Source organism: Myiozetetes cayanensis, unplaced genomic scaffold (genome assembly GCF_022539395.1).
Source record: "Myiozetetes cayanensis isolate MyiCay16 unplaced genomic scaffold, myiCay2020 scf105, whole genome shotgun sequence".
Classification (NCBI taxonomy): domain Eukaryota; kingdom Metazoa; phylum Chordata; class Aves; order Passeriformes; family Tyrannidae; genus Myiozetetes; species Myiozetetes cayanensis.
In genome coordinates this window covers 74492-91722 of record NW_026086661.1, presented here as the reverse complement: position 1 = coordinate 91722, position 17231 = coordinate 74492, and the positions used below count along the sequence as shown (strand labels likewise).

General features: G+C 62.5%; 3 protein-coding genes and 1 non-coding gene across 6 annotated transcripts; 3 read left to right on the top strand and 1 right to left on the bottom strand.

Moving 5' to 3' along the window:
• Positions 1-968: 968 nt before the first annotated feature.
• Positions 969-5671, bottom strand: GET3 (guided entry of tail-anchored proteins factor 3, ATPase). The gene is made up of 7 exons (XM_050305975.1): positions 5494-5671; positions 4699-4846; positions 4274-4422; positions 3978-4128; positions 3455-3562; positions 2276-2473; positions 969-1832 (listed from the first exon to the last, which is right to left on the bottom strand). Exons 1-7 carry the CDS (start codon positions 5667-5669, stop codon positions 1701-1703), a joined length of 1062 nt encoding a protein of 353 aa, XP_050161932.1. The 5' UTR covers positions 5670-5671; the 3' UTR covers positions 969-1700.
• Positions 5672-5859: 188 nt separating this feature from the next.
• TRIR (telomerase RNA component interacting RNase) lies at positions 5860-8101 on the top strand. The gene is made up of 3 exons (XM_050305972.1): positions 5860-6180; positions 6496-6573; positions 7066-8101. Exons 1-3 carry the CDS (start codon positions 5896-5898, stop codon positions 7171-7173), a joined length of 471 nt encoding a protein of 156 aa, XP_050161929.1. The 5' UTR covers positions 5860-5895; the 3' UTR covers positions 7174-8101.
• Positions 8102-8204: 103 nt separating this feature from the next.
• Positions 8205-16946, top strand: TNPO2 (transportin 2). Of its 3 annotated transcripts, none has more exons than XM_050305970.1 (25): positions 8205-9150; positions 9820-10022; positions 10452-10527; positions 11076-11225; positions 11299-11405; positions 11482-11615; positions 12004-12085; positions 12164-12286; positions 12508-12626; positions 12820-12880; positions 13151-13319; positions 13396-13548; positions 13626-13851; positions 14148-14319; positions 14522-14608; positions 14871-14978; positions 15077-15223; positions 15304-15391; positions 15476-15574; positions 15680-15775; positions 15911-15986; positions 16071-16170; positions 16487-16561; positions 16654-16785; positions 16893-16946. In XM_050305970.1, exons 2-24 carry the CDS (start codon positions 9924-9926, stop codon positions 16759-16761), a joined length of 2655 nt encoding a protein of 884 aa, XP_050161927.1. In that variant the 5' UTR covers positions 8205-9150; positions 9820-9923; the 3' UTR covers positions 16762-16785; positions 16893-16946. The 3 variants fall into 3 exon arrangements, with proteins under 3 accessions (XP_050161927.1, XP_050161926.1, XP_050161928.1); XM_050305969.1 differs by having other exon boundaries at positions 8207-9150; positions 15065-15223; XM_050305971.1 differs by lacking the exons at positions 8205-9150; positions 9820-10022; positions 10452-10527; positions 11076-11225 and having other exon boundaries at positions 11308-11400; positions 15065-15223.
• LOC126635052 (small nucleolar RNA SNORD41) lies at positions 13001-13066 on the top strand. Its single transcript, XR_007627486.1, has one exon. It is a non-coding gene; the product is annotated as a small nucleolar RNA SNORD41 (small nucleolar RNA).
• Positions 16947-17231: the final 285 nt, after the last annotated feature.

Below are 17231 nucleotides of genomic sequence, written 5' to 3'. Positions count from 1 at the left end.
GCAGGGAACTCCCTGTCCCCGTCACCCCACCCCCTGCTCCCTCCACCCTGTCCCCCGCCCTCACCTCTGAGTGGCCACAGCCGGTCTGGGGCCACCGGCCGATCCTGGCCCTTAAATCCTGCGGGGGCCGGGCCAGCCCTGAGGGGTCCCCAGGAAGAGGGGGGGGAAGACACGCGTGTCCCAGTGGGGGGTTTGCGGGGAAGCGGGGGCGGCCCCCGGGTCCTGCCCAGAATCCCCCCGGGAGTGGCCGTGCTGGTCCGGCCAGTCCTGAGCCCCCTCCGCCCCTCGCCGGGGGGAAACTGAGGCCCGGGAGGGTGTTTTGGGGAGGGGGGCCCCTCCCGGCCCTCCCCGCCGCGGGTCTGGTTCCGTCCCCGTGGCCTCAGGCCAGCGCTGGGAGCGCAGGGACAGATCCCAGCAGGGCGTGGGGACACGGGGCAGGGAAGGGGATTCGGTCACAGGGACCCCCTCATCCCCCAAAGTGCTGCTGAGTCCCATTAAACCCCCCGGGACCCCAAATTGCCCCCACCGCAGGACCCCAAAATCCTTCCCGAGAACCCAAAATCGGCCCCCCCTCCACAAAAATCCTCCCAGGGACCCCCTCTGGGCCCCCCCACCCCGTTAATCCGGTGCTAATGAGGGTCCCCCACGTCCCCCGGGAGCGTGGCCAGCGAAGCTGACGTCACCCCTCAAAATCCATCCGGACCCCCCCCCGCCAAATCCAGATGGACTCTCCACAAAACACCCGGAAATGGCCAAATCCATCCAGTTCCCCACCCAAATCCATCAAGGTCCTCCCAGAATTCACCAGGACTCCCAAAATCCCCTAGGATCCCCCCAAATTCCAGCTGGAAACCCTTCAAATCCACATGGACTCCCCTCAAATCCACCTGGCTCCTCCCCAAATTGATCTAGATTACCCCAAATCCATTCATACTCCCTAAAACCCATCTGAAACCCCCAAAAAGAAATTTGTTTCTGAAATTTATTTACATGATTTCCCCTGGGGGTATCACACCTTTGCCCTCCCCAAGTTGGGGGGGAGGGAGGGGAACGGCAGTGTCCCTGGGGGTGCATTCTGGGGGGAGGTCAGAGCCCCACAGCCCCTCCTCGGGGAGATAAATAGGGGCTGTTGTCCCACCCGGGGTGTCAGGGGGGATCTTTTGGGGTTGGTAAAGCCCCCACAGGGGTGCAGGGGAGGGGTTATTTAGGGTTGGGGGCGCCCCCAGAAGTCTGGGGGCCTATCTGGGGCTGGAGTCAGTAGAGGCCCCCCCAGGGGTCGAGGTGGGCTATCTGCATCCCCCCAGGGTGTAGGGGCTTCTTTTGGGTTCCCCCCAGAAGTGTGGAGCGGTTATTTACGGTTCAGACCTCCCCCTCCCAGGGAGTCACAAGGGGTTATTTGGGGCTGGGGGGCCAGTAGTGGCCCCCCAAAGGGGGCTATTTGGGCTCCTCCAGGGATGGGCGGGGTTATTTTGGCTCGAGGGCCCCCCTCGGGGGTCTGGGGACGTTATTTGGGGCTGGGGACTGGTAGGGTCCCCCCAAGGGGGTTTGGGGGGGGTGATAGAGGCTCCCCTCAGAGAAGTGTCTGTGTTATTTGGGGGCTGGTAGAAGCCCCCACAGAGATTCTTTTGGGTTGGAACCCCTCCCGGGGGTCTGTGGGGGTTATTCAGGGTTGGAGGTCCCCCCTTGGGGGCCTGGGGGGGCTATTTGGGGCTGGGGGGCTGGTAGGGGTCCAGCAGGAGGGAGCTGAAGGTGTTGACCTTGTCTCCCCCCCGCACCTCGTGGGGCAGCAGCGGCAGCTTCACGATGTGGAAATCCTCGTACAGGTCCTCCATCTGTGGGTTGGTCACATGGGGGGTCAAAAGGGACCCCCCCAAACCCCCTCTGACCACCCTAAACCCACTCTGACCCCCTCCATGCGTCCAGACTCCAAAACCCCCTAACCCCTCACCCTCCATCTTCACCATCTGGAAATGCTCATACACATCCCTCCGTCGGGCAGCAGATGTCAGAGTGGGACCCCCCCGCAAAGCCCCTCTGACCCGCCAAATCCCCTCTGATCCACTCGGGACCTTGAAGGGGGTCCCAGACCCCAAGGTCCCCACCCAAGCACCTCCTCTCTTCCTGATCCAGGTATCTGGGCCCCCTAGACCCTCCGTGCCTGCAGGTGACAGTTACCTGGTCCAGGTACTTGGCCAGGGGTGCCAAAGGATCCCCAAACTTGTCCCCCTGGCCTCTGGTGAGGTTACCTGTCCCCTGCCCCCCCAGGGGAGATCACCTGGTCCAGGTACTTGGCCTGGATCTTGTGCCGGGCCTCGCACATGCGGCACGGCCGCAGCGGGTCGGGGAACACGAGCTGGTTGACCACGATGTTGTGGGTGTCGATGCGGCACTTGGCCAGTTCCTGGATCAGCCGCTCGGTCTCGTACAGCGACAGGAACTCAGCGATGCACACGCAGATAAAGGTGGTCTGTTCCTGGGATGGGGACAGTGACACATGGACAGTGACGCGCGGACACAGACACGGGAACGGGAACTCGGCGATGTGCGCACAGATAAAGGTGGCATGCTCGTAGGAACGAGAGACGACGACAGGGACAGTAACGTGACTGCTGCCAGGGACAGAGACAGAGTCACGAACACAGCAACAGTGTGACACGGGGACACGGGACAACGTGATGTGGGGACACAGGGACAGGCTCAGTGACAGACACAACGACAAGAACTCGGTGATGCAAACACCGAGTCTGTTCCTGGGGATGCAGACAGCAACAGAAGAACAGGGTGACCTAAGCACACAGTGACACAGGCACAGGAGGACATTGGTCACACGGACATAGTGACATAGTGACACCGAGGACAAGGACGCAATGACGTGGAAACACATTGAAACGGTGACACAGCACCCAGAGACACGGGGACACGCTGACACGCATAGTAATAAGGGATATGGAAACGTGGGGACACACTGACGTGGCACTCAGAGACACGGGGACACACGCAGCGTTCACCTTCACGTTCCCCCTGCGGTCCCAGCCACCCACACGGCCTCGAGGGGTCGTTGCCCCTGAGCCCATCCCATCCCTGCCCTGGGGGGTCTCTTGTCCTCATTCCTGTCCCTGCCTGTCTTTGGGGGGTTTATTGCACTCAGGAATGTGCCCCAACTCGCTTGTCCCCGTCCCTGTCCCCACCCTCCTCCCTGGGACTCCATTCCCCCAACTCCCCTGCAGCACCTGGGCCCCCCCAAGCGCCCCCCAGCTTCCCCCGAGGACCCTCCCCAACCCCGCACCCAGGCCCTTGAACTTCTCATTGACACAGCACATCACGGGCACTGTCCTTCTTCCCTCCCTGGCATCCCACCGCCCCTAGACCCACTGTGCCCCTCTGTGCCCTCCTGGGAACCCCTGAGACCCCCAGGACCCCCTAGCCCCCCTGCCCAGCCCCCCCACCGCCTCACCGGGTCCTTGAACTGCTCGCTGACGGAGCGGATCACAGGCAGGGTCTCCTCCAGTTTGGAGGCCAACTGGTCAGCGTTCATGTCCCCCAACCCCAGCATGTTACACATCTGGGGGAGGGCACAGCTGTGAGATCCCCCACAATCTCCCCCACCTCCAGCTGGGGGGACCCCAGACCCTCCAGACCCACCTCCCAGTTGGGGGGGACCCCAGACCTTCTAAACTCACCCCCACAGCTCCAGACCCCCCAATACCTCCCCACTCCACCCTAGGCTGGTGACACCCCAATACCTCCCCCCCCAGGCTGGTGGTGACACCCCAGACCCTCAAACTCACCCCCTCGCCTGGGTGGGATCCCAGATCTCTTTGGGACCCCCCTCAGGCCCCCAGTGGGAGATGAAGGGGCTGATCTGATCCAGTTCTTGATCTGCGTGAGCTGGCCCAGCCCCCGCTCCCGGTCCCCCAAAACCCAACCCCCTCAGCTTGGGGAGACCAGACCCCCTGGGACCCCCCTCAGGCCCCCACCTGGGAGATGAAGGGGCTGATCTGGTTCTTGATCTGCATGAGCCGGCCCAGCCCCCGCTCCACGATGGTGGGGAAGTTGAGCAGCCGCAATGTGTGCCCCGTGGGGGCTGTGTCAAAGACCACCACGGAGAAATTCATCCCCTTCACCAGTCTGAGGGGTTGGGGGGGTGGTCAGCAGAGCTGACTCCCCCCTGCTCAGCCCCTTCCTGTGGAGCCAGGGGGGCCTGGACCCCACCTCAGCCCTGGGGGGCAAATCAGTGAGGCCAGGACTCCCCCAAAGCCCCCTAGCTCCTCACCTCATGACCTCGGCGTAGCTCATGGCCTCATCAATGCCGGGGAAGGCGCTCATGGCTTCCTGCATCATCTTCTTGCCCATACTCAGCACGTTGTCCTCCTCAAAGAACTCATCGGGCAGCTCGGCCACCCCCAGGCTGGGGTCGATCTCCTGTTCAGAGGGGGGTCAGCACTGCCCGGGGACCCCCAAAACCCTCCCAAACTGATCCAGAAACCCACCCAAAACAGTCCAAACATCTGCTACAAAACCTTCCAAAAACCATCCCAAAAATTCCCCCGACACCTCCCCAAAACCCCTCGGGCATCTCACGCACCCCCACGCTGGGGTCGATCTCCCGTGAACGAGACGGTCAGCACTGCCCAGGGACACCCTACATCCCCCTCAAAACGCCCCCAACACCCCCTAAGCCCCCCACGGGGGACCCACCATGGCGAAGAGATTGTCATAGCCCTTGACTTTGGTGGGCACCTTGGAGAATTTCTGGTCAAAGGCGTCAGAAATGTTGTGAGCGGGGTCAGTAGAGATGATCAGGACGCTCTCCCTGACCCGGGACAACTGCACAGCCAGGCTGCAGCTGGAACAGGAACCGGGAGGCTTGGGGGGCTGTGTGTGTGAACCCCCGGCCATGTTCTGATGCCCCCCATCCTATCCCAGTCTCCTCCAATCGGTCCTGATGCCCCTAGTCCATCCCAATCTCCCCAATCCATTCTGATCACCTCCAAGCCCAGTTCCCTGTCTCATCCCATCCCAATATCCCCCTCCAATCCCGTTCCTGGTCCCCATTGTCCCCATCTCCCCCCTTCTGGTCCCGCCCACTCCCTGTCCCAATCCCCACCACCCTCCCTGGGTCCTGTTTCCCCCGGTATCTCCCGTTCCCCCCATCCCAACCCAATCCCCCCAGACCATCCTGATTCCTCTATGTCTGCCCGATTCCCCATTTCTCCCTGTTCCCCCGTCCCAATCCTCCCCACTCCACCGCAATTCCCCCCAGTCTGTCCAGTCCTCCCCAATATGTCCTAACCGCCCCATCCCATCCCGGCCCATCCCGATTCCCTCGCGGGCTGTCCGGTACTACCTCGACCCGATCCCCTTGACGTTCCCCGGTCCCGATCTCGCCCAGTCCATCCCGATCCCCGGATCTGTCCCGTTCCCCCCTATCCCACCCCATCCCGTTTCCCCCCGGTTCCCGTCCTTGTTCCCGTTCCCCGCCCCCCCCCTCACCTGCACGTCGTCTTCCCCACTCCGCCCTTCCCGCCCACAAAGATCCACTTAAGGCTGCGCTGCTCGATGATGTTCGCAAGGGTCGGCTCCAGCGGCTCCACGTCGGGTGCGTCCTCGAACTCCTCGGGCCCCTCGGCCACCCACCCTCCTCCTCCTCCTCCTCCCGCCGCCGCCATCTTCCCCACGGCACCGCCCACCGCGCGCTGGTTGGTTGCCACCACGCCCCTCCCACCCTTTCTTTCCTCTCCATTGGTCTTCTCGACCGTCAATCCCGCGCGGAAGGCGGAGGGCAGCGCCGAGCGCTCCGCGCGTTGCCGGGCAACGCGACGCCATCACCGCGCGCCGGTCGCGCTGACATCACTGTGGCGCGCCAGTGGCGGCGGCGGCGGACGGGGCGACAAGATGGCGGCGCGCGGCGAAGACCGGGAGGGCCCCGAGGCCGCGGAGGGCCCCGAGGCGCCTTCGCCGCCCCCGCCGGGTCCTGGCGGTGGCGTCAACGTGTTCGCCAACGACGGCAGCTTTCTGGAGCTCTTCAAGCGCAAGATGGAGGCGGAGGAGCAGCAGCAGCGCGAACGCGAGGCGGCGGCGGCGGCGGCCGGTGATGGCGGCGGCACCACCGGGAGCGGCGGGCCCGGCGCGCAGCGAGGGGGGGACGGGGCGAAGAGGAGCGGCGGAGCGCTCGGCTTTGTAAGGAAGAGGGGGCGCGGGGAGTAACGGCACCGGGGAAACCGGCCCCGAGGAGATCGCGGGGCCGCTGACAAGGGGTCCTTGGGAGGTGCTCCCGGAGGCTCCTCGGTGTCTTCCCGGTGCCGTCCCCGGGGTCCTCCTCGGTCCCGGTCCCCCCTCGCTGTCCCTTTTCCACCCCGTTCTGGGTGCTTTCAGGGCAGTTTTGATCCCCGTTTCCCCTCCCCCCGGGTCCAGTGCCACCCCCCCCCGGGGGTCCCTGATTCCCCCCCCAGTTTCGGAGGGTTCCGGTGACGGGGTGGGTATGTCCACCCCTAGGTGGGGCGGCGGAGGGGGGGCAACAAACTAGCCCTGAAAACGGGAGTGGTGGCCAAGAAACAGAAGACTGACGAGGAGGTGGGTCTTGGGGCGGGTCTGGGGGGGATTGGAGGGGGACTGGGGATCCTGGGGGGAGCGTGAGGGGGTTTGGGGAGGTGGATTAGTGTTCCTGGGTGGCGGAGGGGGCACTGGGGGTCCTAGGAGAGGAACTGGGAAGATCAAGGGAGGTAAGGGATCTATTGGGGGTCCGCTAAGGGGGGAAAAGATGGTTCCATAGGGGAATTGGGGATCCTGGGGAGGGGAATTGAGCGTCCCAGGGGGAAATTCGGGGTTTCTGAGTGGGGATGGGAGGGCCACGGGAGCGAAGTGGGGGGTCCCAGGAGGGGTGCTGGCGGGGAATTGGGTGGATCCTGGGGTGAAACTTGCTCTCTTTAGAGGGAGAATTGGGGCTCCTGGGGTGGAGGGGAAATTGAGGGTCCTGGGGGAAGAAATTGGTCCCCGAGGGGTGGGACTGAGGGCCCATGTCCCCCCTGGATTTTTGGGATGACCTGGGGGGGGTTTTTGGGGCAGGTGCTGACGAGTAAAGGCGACGCCTGGGCCAAGTACCTGGCGGAGGTGCAGAAGTACAAAGCCCACCAGTGCAGCGACGACGACAAGACACGGCCCCTGGTCAAATAGCGCCGGCCCCCCCCCAAAATCACCCCGGGGGGGGGAGCCTGGGACCTCAAAAAAAATGGTCAAATAACACCAGCTCCTCCCCAAAGAAATCTTCCCAGGGGAATGTCCTGTGACCCCCAGAAAACTCGTCAAATAGCACCGGTGTCTACCCCTCTAAAAAAAAAACCTGCCCAGGGGAATCAGGAGTCCTGCAACCCCCAAAATCCCTGGTCAAATAGCGCTGCCCCCTCTCCCCTCCAGATAACCTGCCTGGGGGTGGGGGATCCTGGGACTCCGAGAAAAATGGTGAAATAGTGCCAGACCACCCCCCCAAAAACCTGGGTGAGGGGAGGTCCCAGACCCCTAAAAAACCAGTCAAATAACGTTGGTCCTCCACCCCAAAGACTGCCCTGGGGTGGTCCCAGTCCCCAAAAAAGCTGCCTGGGGAGGTTCAGATTCCCACAATACCTGGTCACATAGTGCCACCCCACCCTCCACCCCTTTTCCAAAGACCTACCAGGGGGCTCCTGGGATCCACAAAAATCCCTGGTCAGATAGCGCCACCATGCCCTCCAAAATTACCTGGTTGAGGGGAGTCCTGTCCCCAAAAGAGTGGTCAAATAGCACTGGCCCCCCCCACCCCCAAAAGCTGGCTGGGGGGGGCTCTAGAGACCCCCCCAAATACTTGTCCAAGGTGGGGGGTTCCACCTGTGGCCTCCTCAAACACCTCTTTAAGGGGGGGAGGTGCCAGCCCTGCCCCTTTTCTACATCCCCCTTCCACCCTCCAGGGCCACCTCCTCCCCCAAACCTGGACTTGAGTCTGGGGGCAGCCTTGGTGCTGCCCCTCCCCCTCCACCCACTCCCCCCCCCGGTGCGTTTTGGGGGCAAATTATGGATTTGGGGGGGGGGGGGGGAGTGGCGCAGAATTAAAGAACTTGGAGGTTTCAGAGGTGCTGAGACGTTTTTGAGGATCTTCCAGGATTTGAGGAAGGGGCTCCACTCTTGTTTGGGGGGGCAGGCAGTTTTTGAGGGCTCCTGGGATTTGGGGAGGGGGGAGGAGAGAGGCTTTGCCCAGGTAGCACTGATTCATAACTTTATGACCTCAATATCCACAGAACAGCGGGCCCAGCTCTCAAGCCAGGCCCCTCCCCGCTCACGCCCCGCAGCTCCTTTGGCCCCAAGGAACAACCCTGCCTCGGGGGCCATTCCGGCCTGACACGGGAATTGTTTTCACGAGCACTGATCTCTGCTCTAGCTCACTCAGGATCACGATGTTTTTACTTTAGTAGTTTATCATCTGAGTGGCTGGTGTTCTCGGTGTAGCTTCTCCTACAGAGGGGCATCTTGCTTTTGCAGGGCTCCTGAGATTTGCCACCCTCCCCCAAGTGCTGAATTTTCACCGGGTTTGCCCTTTTTAACCTCAATAAAATTTAAGGGGTGGGGGGAGGAGGAGGTCGGGCACGGCCAGTTCCCTCTCTCAGAGCCCCCTGACCCCCTTCCCAATTCCAGTCCCAGGCCTCCAGTTCCCTACGAACCCTATCATAGTCACCTCAGTTTCCCTGAACCCACTCCCAGTTCCCCCCGAATCCTCCCAGGTACTCCCAATTCCCCTAACTCCCAGTCCCCTCTGAATCCCTCCCGGTTCTTCCCTGCGGTCCCCCCACCCGTCGCCGCTCGCGGGGGTGGTGGGGGGCGGAGGGAGTCCGTCTTCCCCCGTTTCCCCGACAATGGTCTGTCTCGCGCGCGCTGCACGCCGGGACTTGTAGTTCATCCTCAGTCTCGAGAACTCTGCGCACGCGCTCTTTGACTCCGCCCGTTCCTCACTTTGGCCTCGCCCCTTCCCGGCCTGGCCCCGCCCCTGGCGCACGTGACGCGGACGGTGGCCCGCGGGGGTCAGGGGGGGCAGCACCGAGACCCCCCCGGCCGCGCTCCGACAACCCCCCCCGGCACCGAGACCCCCCTTGGGCCCCCCCGGGCACCGGGACCCCCCTCGGGCAGGTACCAGCAGTGTGGAGGCGGCGGGAAACGGCGCGAGGGGCCTGGGGGCGGATGGGGCGTCCCCGGGGCGGATCGGGAATCCTGGCGGGGGGTGAAGGTCTCTAGGGCGGTGAAAAGGGGGTTCGGGAGTAGATTGGGGGTCCCGGGAAAGGGAGGGGAGTTGGGATGGGGAACCGGGGGTCCCGGCGAGGCTTGGGGCTCTTGAAAGCGTTGAGAAGGGGGTTCGGGGGGAGAATTGGGGCGTCTCGAGGAGCAGAAAAAGAAGACGGGAGGGGGAATCAGGGGTCCCAGGGGAGGCAGCGGGGATCTCAAGGAGGTTAAAAAGGGGGCTCGGGGGGAGTGAGGAGCTGGGGTTGGGGGGTATGAGGGATCCCGCAGGGGATCGGGGATTCGAGGGCAGAATTAGGGTCCCGGGGGGGCGGCGAGATGGAGGGAGTGGGGTTGGGTTTAGCCCGAGAGAGAACTAGGAGGGGACACCCCCGCTACCCCCCCTCCCGTTTCCTCCCGCCATTCCCTGTCCCACGTGCGCGGCCCGCGGGCCCCTCCCCCGCTCCCTCCTTCTCTTTGGGGGGTCCCCACAGCCCCTTCCCCGCTCCCCCGGTACCGAGTCCATCGGGGGTAGCCCCAGGACCCCCCCTTGTCCCGAGCTCCACTCCCCTCTCCCCTCAGTGATCCAAGGACTGCACCCCTTCCCCGTTTGCTGCCTCCGGGACCCCCGAGGACACCCCCGAGACCCCCCCAAGACCCTCGAGGAGCATACCCCCGGGCTGGCCATGGACTGGCAACCGGACGAGCAGGGGCTGCAGCAGGTCCTGCAGCTGCTCAAGGACTCGCAGTCGCCCAACACGGCAACACAGCGCGTGGTGCAGGATGTATCCTCTCCTGGGGGCGTCTGGGGGTCTCTAGGACCATCGGGGAGGGAAGATGTGACCTCTCAGATGGGTGGGGGGGAGGTGGATAGGGGTCCCTTGTTCCCCCCCAACTCTGTCCCTATGTGCTCTTTGCCTTTGCTGTTATCACTCTCTGTGTCTCCCTACCCTTGAAACCCCCCTGTCCCTCTCCCCATTATTGTGCCTTCATTCCTGTGTCCCGTCCTCCTTATGAACCCCCATCCTTGTCACTGTTTCCATGTCCCTCTCCTTGTTCCTGTGACCCACCCCCCTGCGAGGCCTCTCCAGCCCCGTGTCCTGTTCCTATACCCCTTCCTCTCTCCTGACTCCCCCCCACAAGTCCTGTCCCATCCCCCCAGGACCTAGTGTCTCCCCTATTCCTGCCGAAATGCCTCCTTAACACCTACCCAGAAACTGAAGCAGCTCAACCAGTTCCCCGATTTCAACAATTACCTAATTTTCGTCCTCACACGCCTCAAGTCCGAAGGTGGGAAGGCTGGGGCAGTGTCTGGGGGTGGGCAGAGGTGATTGGGGGCGTCTGGGGGGACAGGGGGTCCTGGAGAGGGTGATGGGTATTGGGAGGGGCAGACTGACTGGGGGAGGGGAGGGCAAATCCGTTTGGGGGCCATCAAAGCCGTTTGGGGGGCACTGGGGGGGGGGAGGAATTTAGTCCCCATGGCCCCCCTCTCCCGGCACCTCCAAACCTCTCTATTTGCCCCGCCAGGGCAAGCCCTTTGGGGGCCATCAGAGCCGTTTAGGGGATATTGGAGCCTTTTGGGTAGTACCAGCTTGGGATTTGTGGTCTACGGCCCCCACGTGTCTCCCCAACCCTCCCCCCAGGATGAGTCATTTCAGAGGTGTCAGAGGTATTTGGGGGATAGCAGGGACTATTTAAGGGATGATAGTTGTATTTTGATACCATTGGAGCTGTTTGGGGGGCTGACAGAGATATTTGGGGGCTATTGGAGCCCTCTGGGTGGCACCAGGGTGGGCTTTACCCTGCGGTGCCCCCAAGTCCCCTTTGGCCCCCCCTAGACGAACCCACGCGCTCCCTGAGCGGCCTCATCCTGAAGAACAATGTGAAAGCACATTTCCAGAGCTTCCCGCCGCCTGTGGCCGAGTTCATCAAACAGGAGTGTCTGAACCACCTGGGTGACAACTCCTCCCTCATCCGGGCCACCATCGGTGAGTAGGGGGCCAGGAGACCCCCAGGGAACCCCCAACCCCCCAAAAAAACTTACCTTTCTCTGTTTTTCAGGCATCTTGATCACCACCATCGCCTCCAAAGGGGAGCTGCAGATGTGGCCAGAGCTGCTGCCCCAGCTCTGCAACCTTCTCAACTCTGAGGATTACAACACTTGCGAGGTGTGGGGGGCACCTGGGGGCACCTAGGGGGGTGTGGCAGAGGCTGACACCCCCCTCCCTGATTTGCTATGCCCAGGGGGCTTTTGGGGCCCTGCAGAAGATTTGTGAGGACTCCTCCGAGTTGCTGGACAGTGATGCCCTGAACAGGCCCCTTAACGTCATGATCCCGAAATTCCTGCAGTTCTTCAAGCACTGCAGCCCCAAGATCAGGTACAGGGGCACTCTGTGGTCAGGTGTGGGGGGTCTCAGACAGGTGGGAATGCTGGGGGTCCGTTCCTGAGCCACTCGATCACAAAGTTAGCTGACTCTCCTGGGTCCTCATCCTGAAATTCCTGATCCCAAAATTCCTGAGTTCCTGCAGTTTTTCAGGCACTGCAGCTCTAAAATCAGCTGCAGGGAAGGCACTTGGACCCCAGTGTCGCTCCATGTGTCTCCCCCAAATTCAGCACTGAGAGTCCAGCTGGGTTTGGGGCTTTTTGGGGGGGGGGGGCAGCTGAGTTCAGGGGTGTTCAGGAGTGTTTGAGGGATTCACGTGAGTTTGGGGGTGTCCAGGTGCCACCTCCAACCGCTATAATCCCACCCAAATGCCTGTGTGCAGGTCTCACGCCATCGCCTGCGTGAACCAGTTCATCATGGACCGGGCGCAGGCGCTGATGGAGAACATCGACACCTTCATTGAGGTCAGGGGGGGCCAGGGAGCGATCGGGGGGCTCTGAGGGGGGCCAGGGGAGCTCACCTGTGACCCGCAATCCCCCCAGCACCTATTTGCCCTGGCCGTGGATGAGGATCCCGAGGTGAGGAAGAACGTGTGTCGGGCGCTGGTGATGCTGCTGGAGGTGAGGATCGACCGCCTGCTGCCCCACATGTACAGCATCATCCAGGTGAGGGGGTTTGTGGGGTCTGGGGGAAGGATGTACGGGTGCTGCCCCACATGTACGGCATCATTCAGGGGAGGGCTTGGTTGGGTTTGGGGTGCAAAGGGAGGGATAATTTAGGAGGATGTGAAGGTTGTTTGAGAGGCAGTTTGAGAGGAATGGTTGGAGGGCAGGTGGGGGGACCCTGTGGCCCACAGGGGTCTCACCTGCCCTTCTCCACGCCCCAGTACATGCTGCAGAGGACCCAGGACAGTGACGAGAATGTGGCCCTGGAAGCCTGTGAGTTCTGGCTGACACTGGCAGAGCAGCCCATCTGCAAGGACGTGCTGACAGCGCACCTGGTGCAGTGAGTGACCCCAAACCCCCCAGAAACACCCCCCAAATTCACCCCGAAGGCCCCCCCATCTGCAAGGATGTGCTGACAGCACACCTGGTGCAGTAAGCGACCTGAAAAACATACCCTGAGGTGCCTCAAAAACATCCCAGAAACCTCCCAAATCTCCCCCAAGCCCTGCCTGACCCTCCCGTGCTCTCCCCAGGCTGATCCCAATCCTGGTGCATGGGATGAGATACTCAGAGATCGACATCATCCTGCTCAAGGTGGGCACTGAGAGGGAGCACTGGTGTCACTGAGGGCTGTACTGGTGTAACTGGGAGGACTGGGAGGGGGCACTGGAATTCCTAGGGGCCATACTGGTGTCACTGGGAGGCCCTCAGCCCTTGGAGATGATGACACTCCTGTACTGAGCCCTGTGATGGGTGTTGTGTTCGTACTGTCTGATCCGGGGGGGGGCCCCCGGGGGTCCCCGTGTCGCGACAAACGATGTCACGTTGCGATACAACGACATCATGTTGCAATACCCCCCCCAGGGGGATGTGGAGGAGGACGAGGCTGTCCCGGACAGTGAGCAGGACATCAAGCCGCGGTTCCACAAGTCCCGCACGGTGACGTTGGCACACGAGGAGCAGCGGGGCGGGGATGGCGACGGGGATGGCGATGACGAGGACGATGACGAGACCCTGTCGGACTGGAACCTGCGTAAGGGGGGCTGGGCAAGGACTTGGGGGACCTGTGAGGGTCCAGGGGGGTGATTAATCCCCTCACCTGTGCCCAGGTAAGTGCTCGGCCGCCGCCCTGGACGTTCTGGCCAACGTGTTCCGGGAGGAGCTGCTGCCCCACCTGCTGCCGTTGCTCAAGGAGCTGCTGTTCCACCTGGAGTGGGTGGTCAAGGAGTCAGGAATCCTGGTCCTGGGGGCCATCGCTGAAGGTGACCCCCCAAAACGATACCTGGGGGGAGCCTGGCTACTTACTGGGAGTGTCTCTGACCTCCTCTGTCCCCCCCAGGCTGCATGCAGGGCATGGTGCCATACCTGCCCGAGCTGGTGCCGCACTTGATCCGGTGCCTGGCGGACAGGAAGGCCCTGGTTCGCTCCATCGCCTGCTGGACCCTGAGCCGTTATGCCCACTGGGTGGTCGCGCAGCCCCCTGAGCTCTACCTGAAGCCGCTCATGACAGAACTGCTCCAGCGTATCCTTGACAGCAACAAACGGGTGCAGGAGGCAGCCTGCAGGTGAGACTGGGGGGACTGGGACAGTGGAGCCTTGGGGGGCACCGGAGAGGAACACGGGGCGTGGCAGGGAAGAGGGCAGGTGGGGTGACAGGTCAGACTGGGGGGCCTGGGGGTGATTTGGGCCCAGGCGGGGCTGGGTTTGGGCCCCTCCGGGGATGATGACATCTCTGTCACCGACTCCCGTGACGACGGCGAGATTCGTACTGTCTGACCCGGGGTGGGGGGGGGGTTCCCCCAGGTCTGGGGTTCCTGGGGGGTGTTTAGGGGCTCCCTGACCCCTTTTTGGGGTCCTCTAGTGCATTTGCCACTCTGGAGGAGGAGGCCTGCACGGAGCTGGTGCCATACCTGAGCTTCATCCTGGACACGCTGGTCTTCGCCTTCGGGAAGTACCAGCACAAGAACCTGCTCATCCTCTACGACGCCATCGGCACCTTGGCTGACTCTGTGGGCCACCACCTCAACCAGCCGGTGGGTCTCAGGGCTCCTGGTGCCCTCCAAACCCCCAGCCTGAGCCCGGTGATGACGTGACATTCGAATCCCGAACTCCCAGTGTGGATCTCTTTGCTCTGAGGGTCTCAGGGCTGGGGGGGGCCTTCCCCCCACATCCCCCCATGTGTCCCCCATGCCCCACTGGGTGTCCCCCCCTTCACGTGACCCTCCCTGGCCTCAGGAGTACATCCAGAAGTTGATGCCACCGCTCATCCAGAAGTGGAACGAGCTCAAGGACGAAGACAAAGACCTTTTCCCACTGCTGGAGGTGTGTTTGAGGGGGGGGGGCCTGGGGTCTGGAGGGTTCCCAGGGCTGTTTTGAGGGGGAGGGGGTACCTCATTTTGGGGGGATCTGGAGAGTGGGGAGGATGGGGGCTACCCCTGAGCTGAGAGGGAACAGGGACTGGAACCTCCCTTTGGGGGCTTCCTTTGGCTCCAGCCAAAACTGGGGGGATCCCCCAAGTCGGGGGACATACACACCTTGTTTTGGGTGGGGGGGCTGCCTGACCTGTTTCAGAGTGTCCCCGCAGTGCCTGTCCTCCGTGGCCACGGCCCTGCAGAGTGGGTTCCTGCCCTACTGCGAGCCCGTGTACCAGCGCTGCGTCACCCTGGTTCAGAAAACCCTCGCCCAGGCCATGGTGAGCCCCATCTTGTGGCATTTTGGGGACCCCCGGGGGGTGCCAGTCTTCTCCCTGTGGTGCCGAACCCTCCTTGCCCACCCTAGATGTACAACCAGCACCCTGAGCAATACGAAGCCCCCGACAAGGATTTTATGATCGTGGCCCTGGACCTGCTGAGTGGCCTCGCCGAGGGGCTCGGTGGCCACGTGGAGCAGCTGGTGGCCCGTTCCAACATCATGACGCTGCTTTTCCAGTGCATGCAGGTGAGAGGGGACCCCCCATGACCCCCCAAATGCCTCTGTGGGGCACCAGGACCCCCCCCAAACTCCCCTTGTCCCCACAGGACACGATGCCCGAGGTGCGGCAAAGCTCCTTCGCCCTCCTGGGCGACCTCACCAAGGCCTGTTTTGTGCATGTCAAGCCCTGTATCGGTGGGTTCTGGGCGTCCTCAAGTGGGGAGACACCTCCAAAGCTGAGGGAGGGGTTTCTGGGCTCACCTGTGTCCCCCTCCCCAGCTGAATTCATGCCTATCCTGGGCACCAACCTGAACCCTGAGTTCATCTCCGTCTGCAACAACGCGACCTGGGCTATTGGGGAGATCTGCATGCAGATGGGTGAGACCCACCAAAAACCCGTCTGAGACGCCCCCAAAAACTAACCTGAATCTCCCCCAGCCCCCCCAAACCTCACTTGACCCCCTCCTTGCTTTTCCCACCCAGGAGCAGAAATGCAACCCTACGTGCAGATGGTCCTCACTAACCTCGTGGAGATCATCAACCGCCCCAACACCCCCAAAACGCTCCTGGAGAACACGGGTGAGGGCTGGGGGAGCACAGAGGGACCCCCCCAACCTGTTGGGTGCTAGGGACTCTCCCCCAAAATCCTCAAGCCCTCCAAAACTCTCCCCTAAAATCCTCAAGCCTTCCTAAATCCTCAATCTCTCCCCCCAGCCATCACCATCGGGCGCCTTGGCTTTGTGTGCCCTCAGGAGGTGGCCCCGATGCTGCAGCAGTTTATCCGGCCCTGGTGAGTTTGGGGGGCTTTTAGGGGTCCCTAACCCCCCCAGAATTTCAGGGTGGGAGGTGTTGAACCTCAGTTTTCCCCCGTAAGGTGCACATCGCTCCGGAACATTCGCGACAATGAGGAGAAGGACTCGGCCTTCCGGGGGATCTGTGTCATGATCGGGGTGAACCCCGGGGGGGTTGTGCAGGTGGGGGATCCTCGGGGCCTTGGGTGGTCCCCAGGGGTGTTTTGAGTGGTGGGTGCCTCGTTTTGGAGGCCCTGGAGAGCACAGGGTGGCTGTGGGCTCCCCCTGAGCTGGGGGTGAGCAGGAACCCAAACCCTTTTGATGGGGTGATTTTTGCAAGGTCTCTTTGGCTCAAGGCAAAATTTGGAGGGGGGAGGGGGCCAGAGGGGAGGAAGGGGCTTCTGTGTCCCCCCACTTCACCCTACCATTGATGTGTGTGTCGCCCTTTAATTTGTCCCCATTTTGCTGCCCCACCCTCCCAAATTCCCCACCCCCCCAGGATTTCATCTTCTTCTGCGATGCTGTCGCATCCTGGGTGAGCCCCAAGGATGACCTGAGGGACATGTTTTACAAGGTATCCGCAGCCCAGGGTGGGATCTGAGGACCCCTCCATTTTGGGGGGGTTCAGCAGGGCTCTTATCTTTATTTTTAACACCCCCCCCGAAGATCCTGCATGGCTTCAAGGCCCAGGTCGGTGAGGAGAACTGGCAGCAGTTTTCGGAGCAGTTCCCCCCCCTCCTCAAGGACCGACTGGCAGCATTTTATGGGGTCTGAGCCAGGGGGAGACCCCTTAAACAGGTATGTGGGGGGGCCCAGCATTCCCAAAAATGGGGGAGGCACAGCCACAACCCCCCTGGGGTGTGCAGACACCCCCCCCCCCTAAAATCTCTGCTCTCCTCCCTCAGGTCGGCACCAGGACCCCCAAGGGGACACGGCCGAGGACCCCGAGGGGGGCGGGAGTGGGGTCCCCACCACAGCCCCCCGGGGAGGGTCGGGGGTCCTGAGAGTGGTTTGACCCCCCGCCAGGGGAGGATAAAGGGAGGGGGGGCTGCGGGTGGGGCCGCAGGGGTTGGGGGGCCCGCGGCGGGTGGGAGCCCTAAAACCTTGGGAGGGACCCTAAAACCCTTGGGAGGGTCAAAAATCGGGGATAAAGGGTCCCAAAACCCAGGGAGGGCCCCTAAAACTTGAGGAGGCTCTAAACCATGGGGGGGACCCCCAAACCCTTGGGAAGGTCCAAAAAGGGG

Bases quoted from the DNA above. Each gene is read 5' to 3' on its own strand.
- GET3 (XM_050305975.1), bottom strand. From the start codon at position 5,669: ATGGCGGCGGCGGGAGGAGGAGGAGGAGGAGGGTGGGTGGCCGAGGGG. The intron at 3,563-3,977 runs GTGGGGGCCTGA...GCCCTCCCCCAG, and splicing joins TCAGCCCCTTCATCTCCCAG to ATGTGTAACATGCTGGGGTT. The intron at 1,833-2,275 runs GTGATCTCCCCT...ACCAACCCACAG, and splicing joins AGGCCAAGTACCTGGACCAG to ATGGAGGACCTGTACGAGGA.
- TRIR (XM_050305972.1), top strand. From the start codon at position 5,896: ATGGCGGCGCGCGGCGAAGACCGGGAGGGCCCCGAGGCCGCGGAGGGC. The intron at 6,181-6,495 runs GTAAGGAAGAGG...GTCCACCCCTAG, and splicing joins GCGGCGGAGCGCTCGGCTTT to GTGGGGCGGCGGAGGGGGGG. The intron at 6,574-7,065 runs GTGGGTCTTGGG...TTTTTGGGGCAG, and splicing joins AACAGAAGACTGACGAGGAG to GTGCTGACGAGTAAAGGCGA.
- TNPO2 (XM_050305969.1), top strand. From the start codon at position 9,924: ATGGACTGGCAACCGGACGAGCAGGGGCTGCAGCAGGTCCTGCAGCTG. The intron at 10,023-10,451 runs GTATCCTCTCCT...ACACCTACCCAG, and splicing joins CACAGCGCGTGGTGCAGGAT to AAACTGAAGCAGCTCAACCA. The intron at 15,575-15,679 runs GTGAGACCCACC...TTTCCCACCCAG, and splicing joins GGAGATCTGCATGCAGATGG to GAGCAGAAATGCAACCCTAC.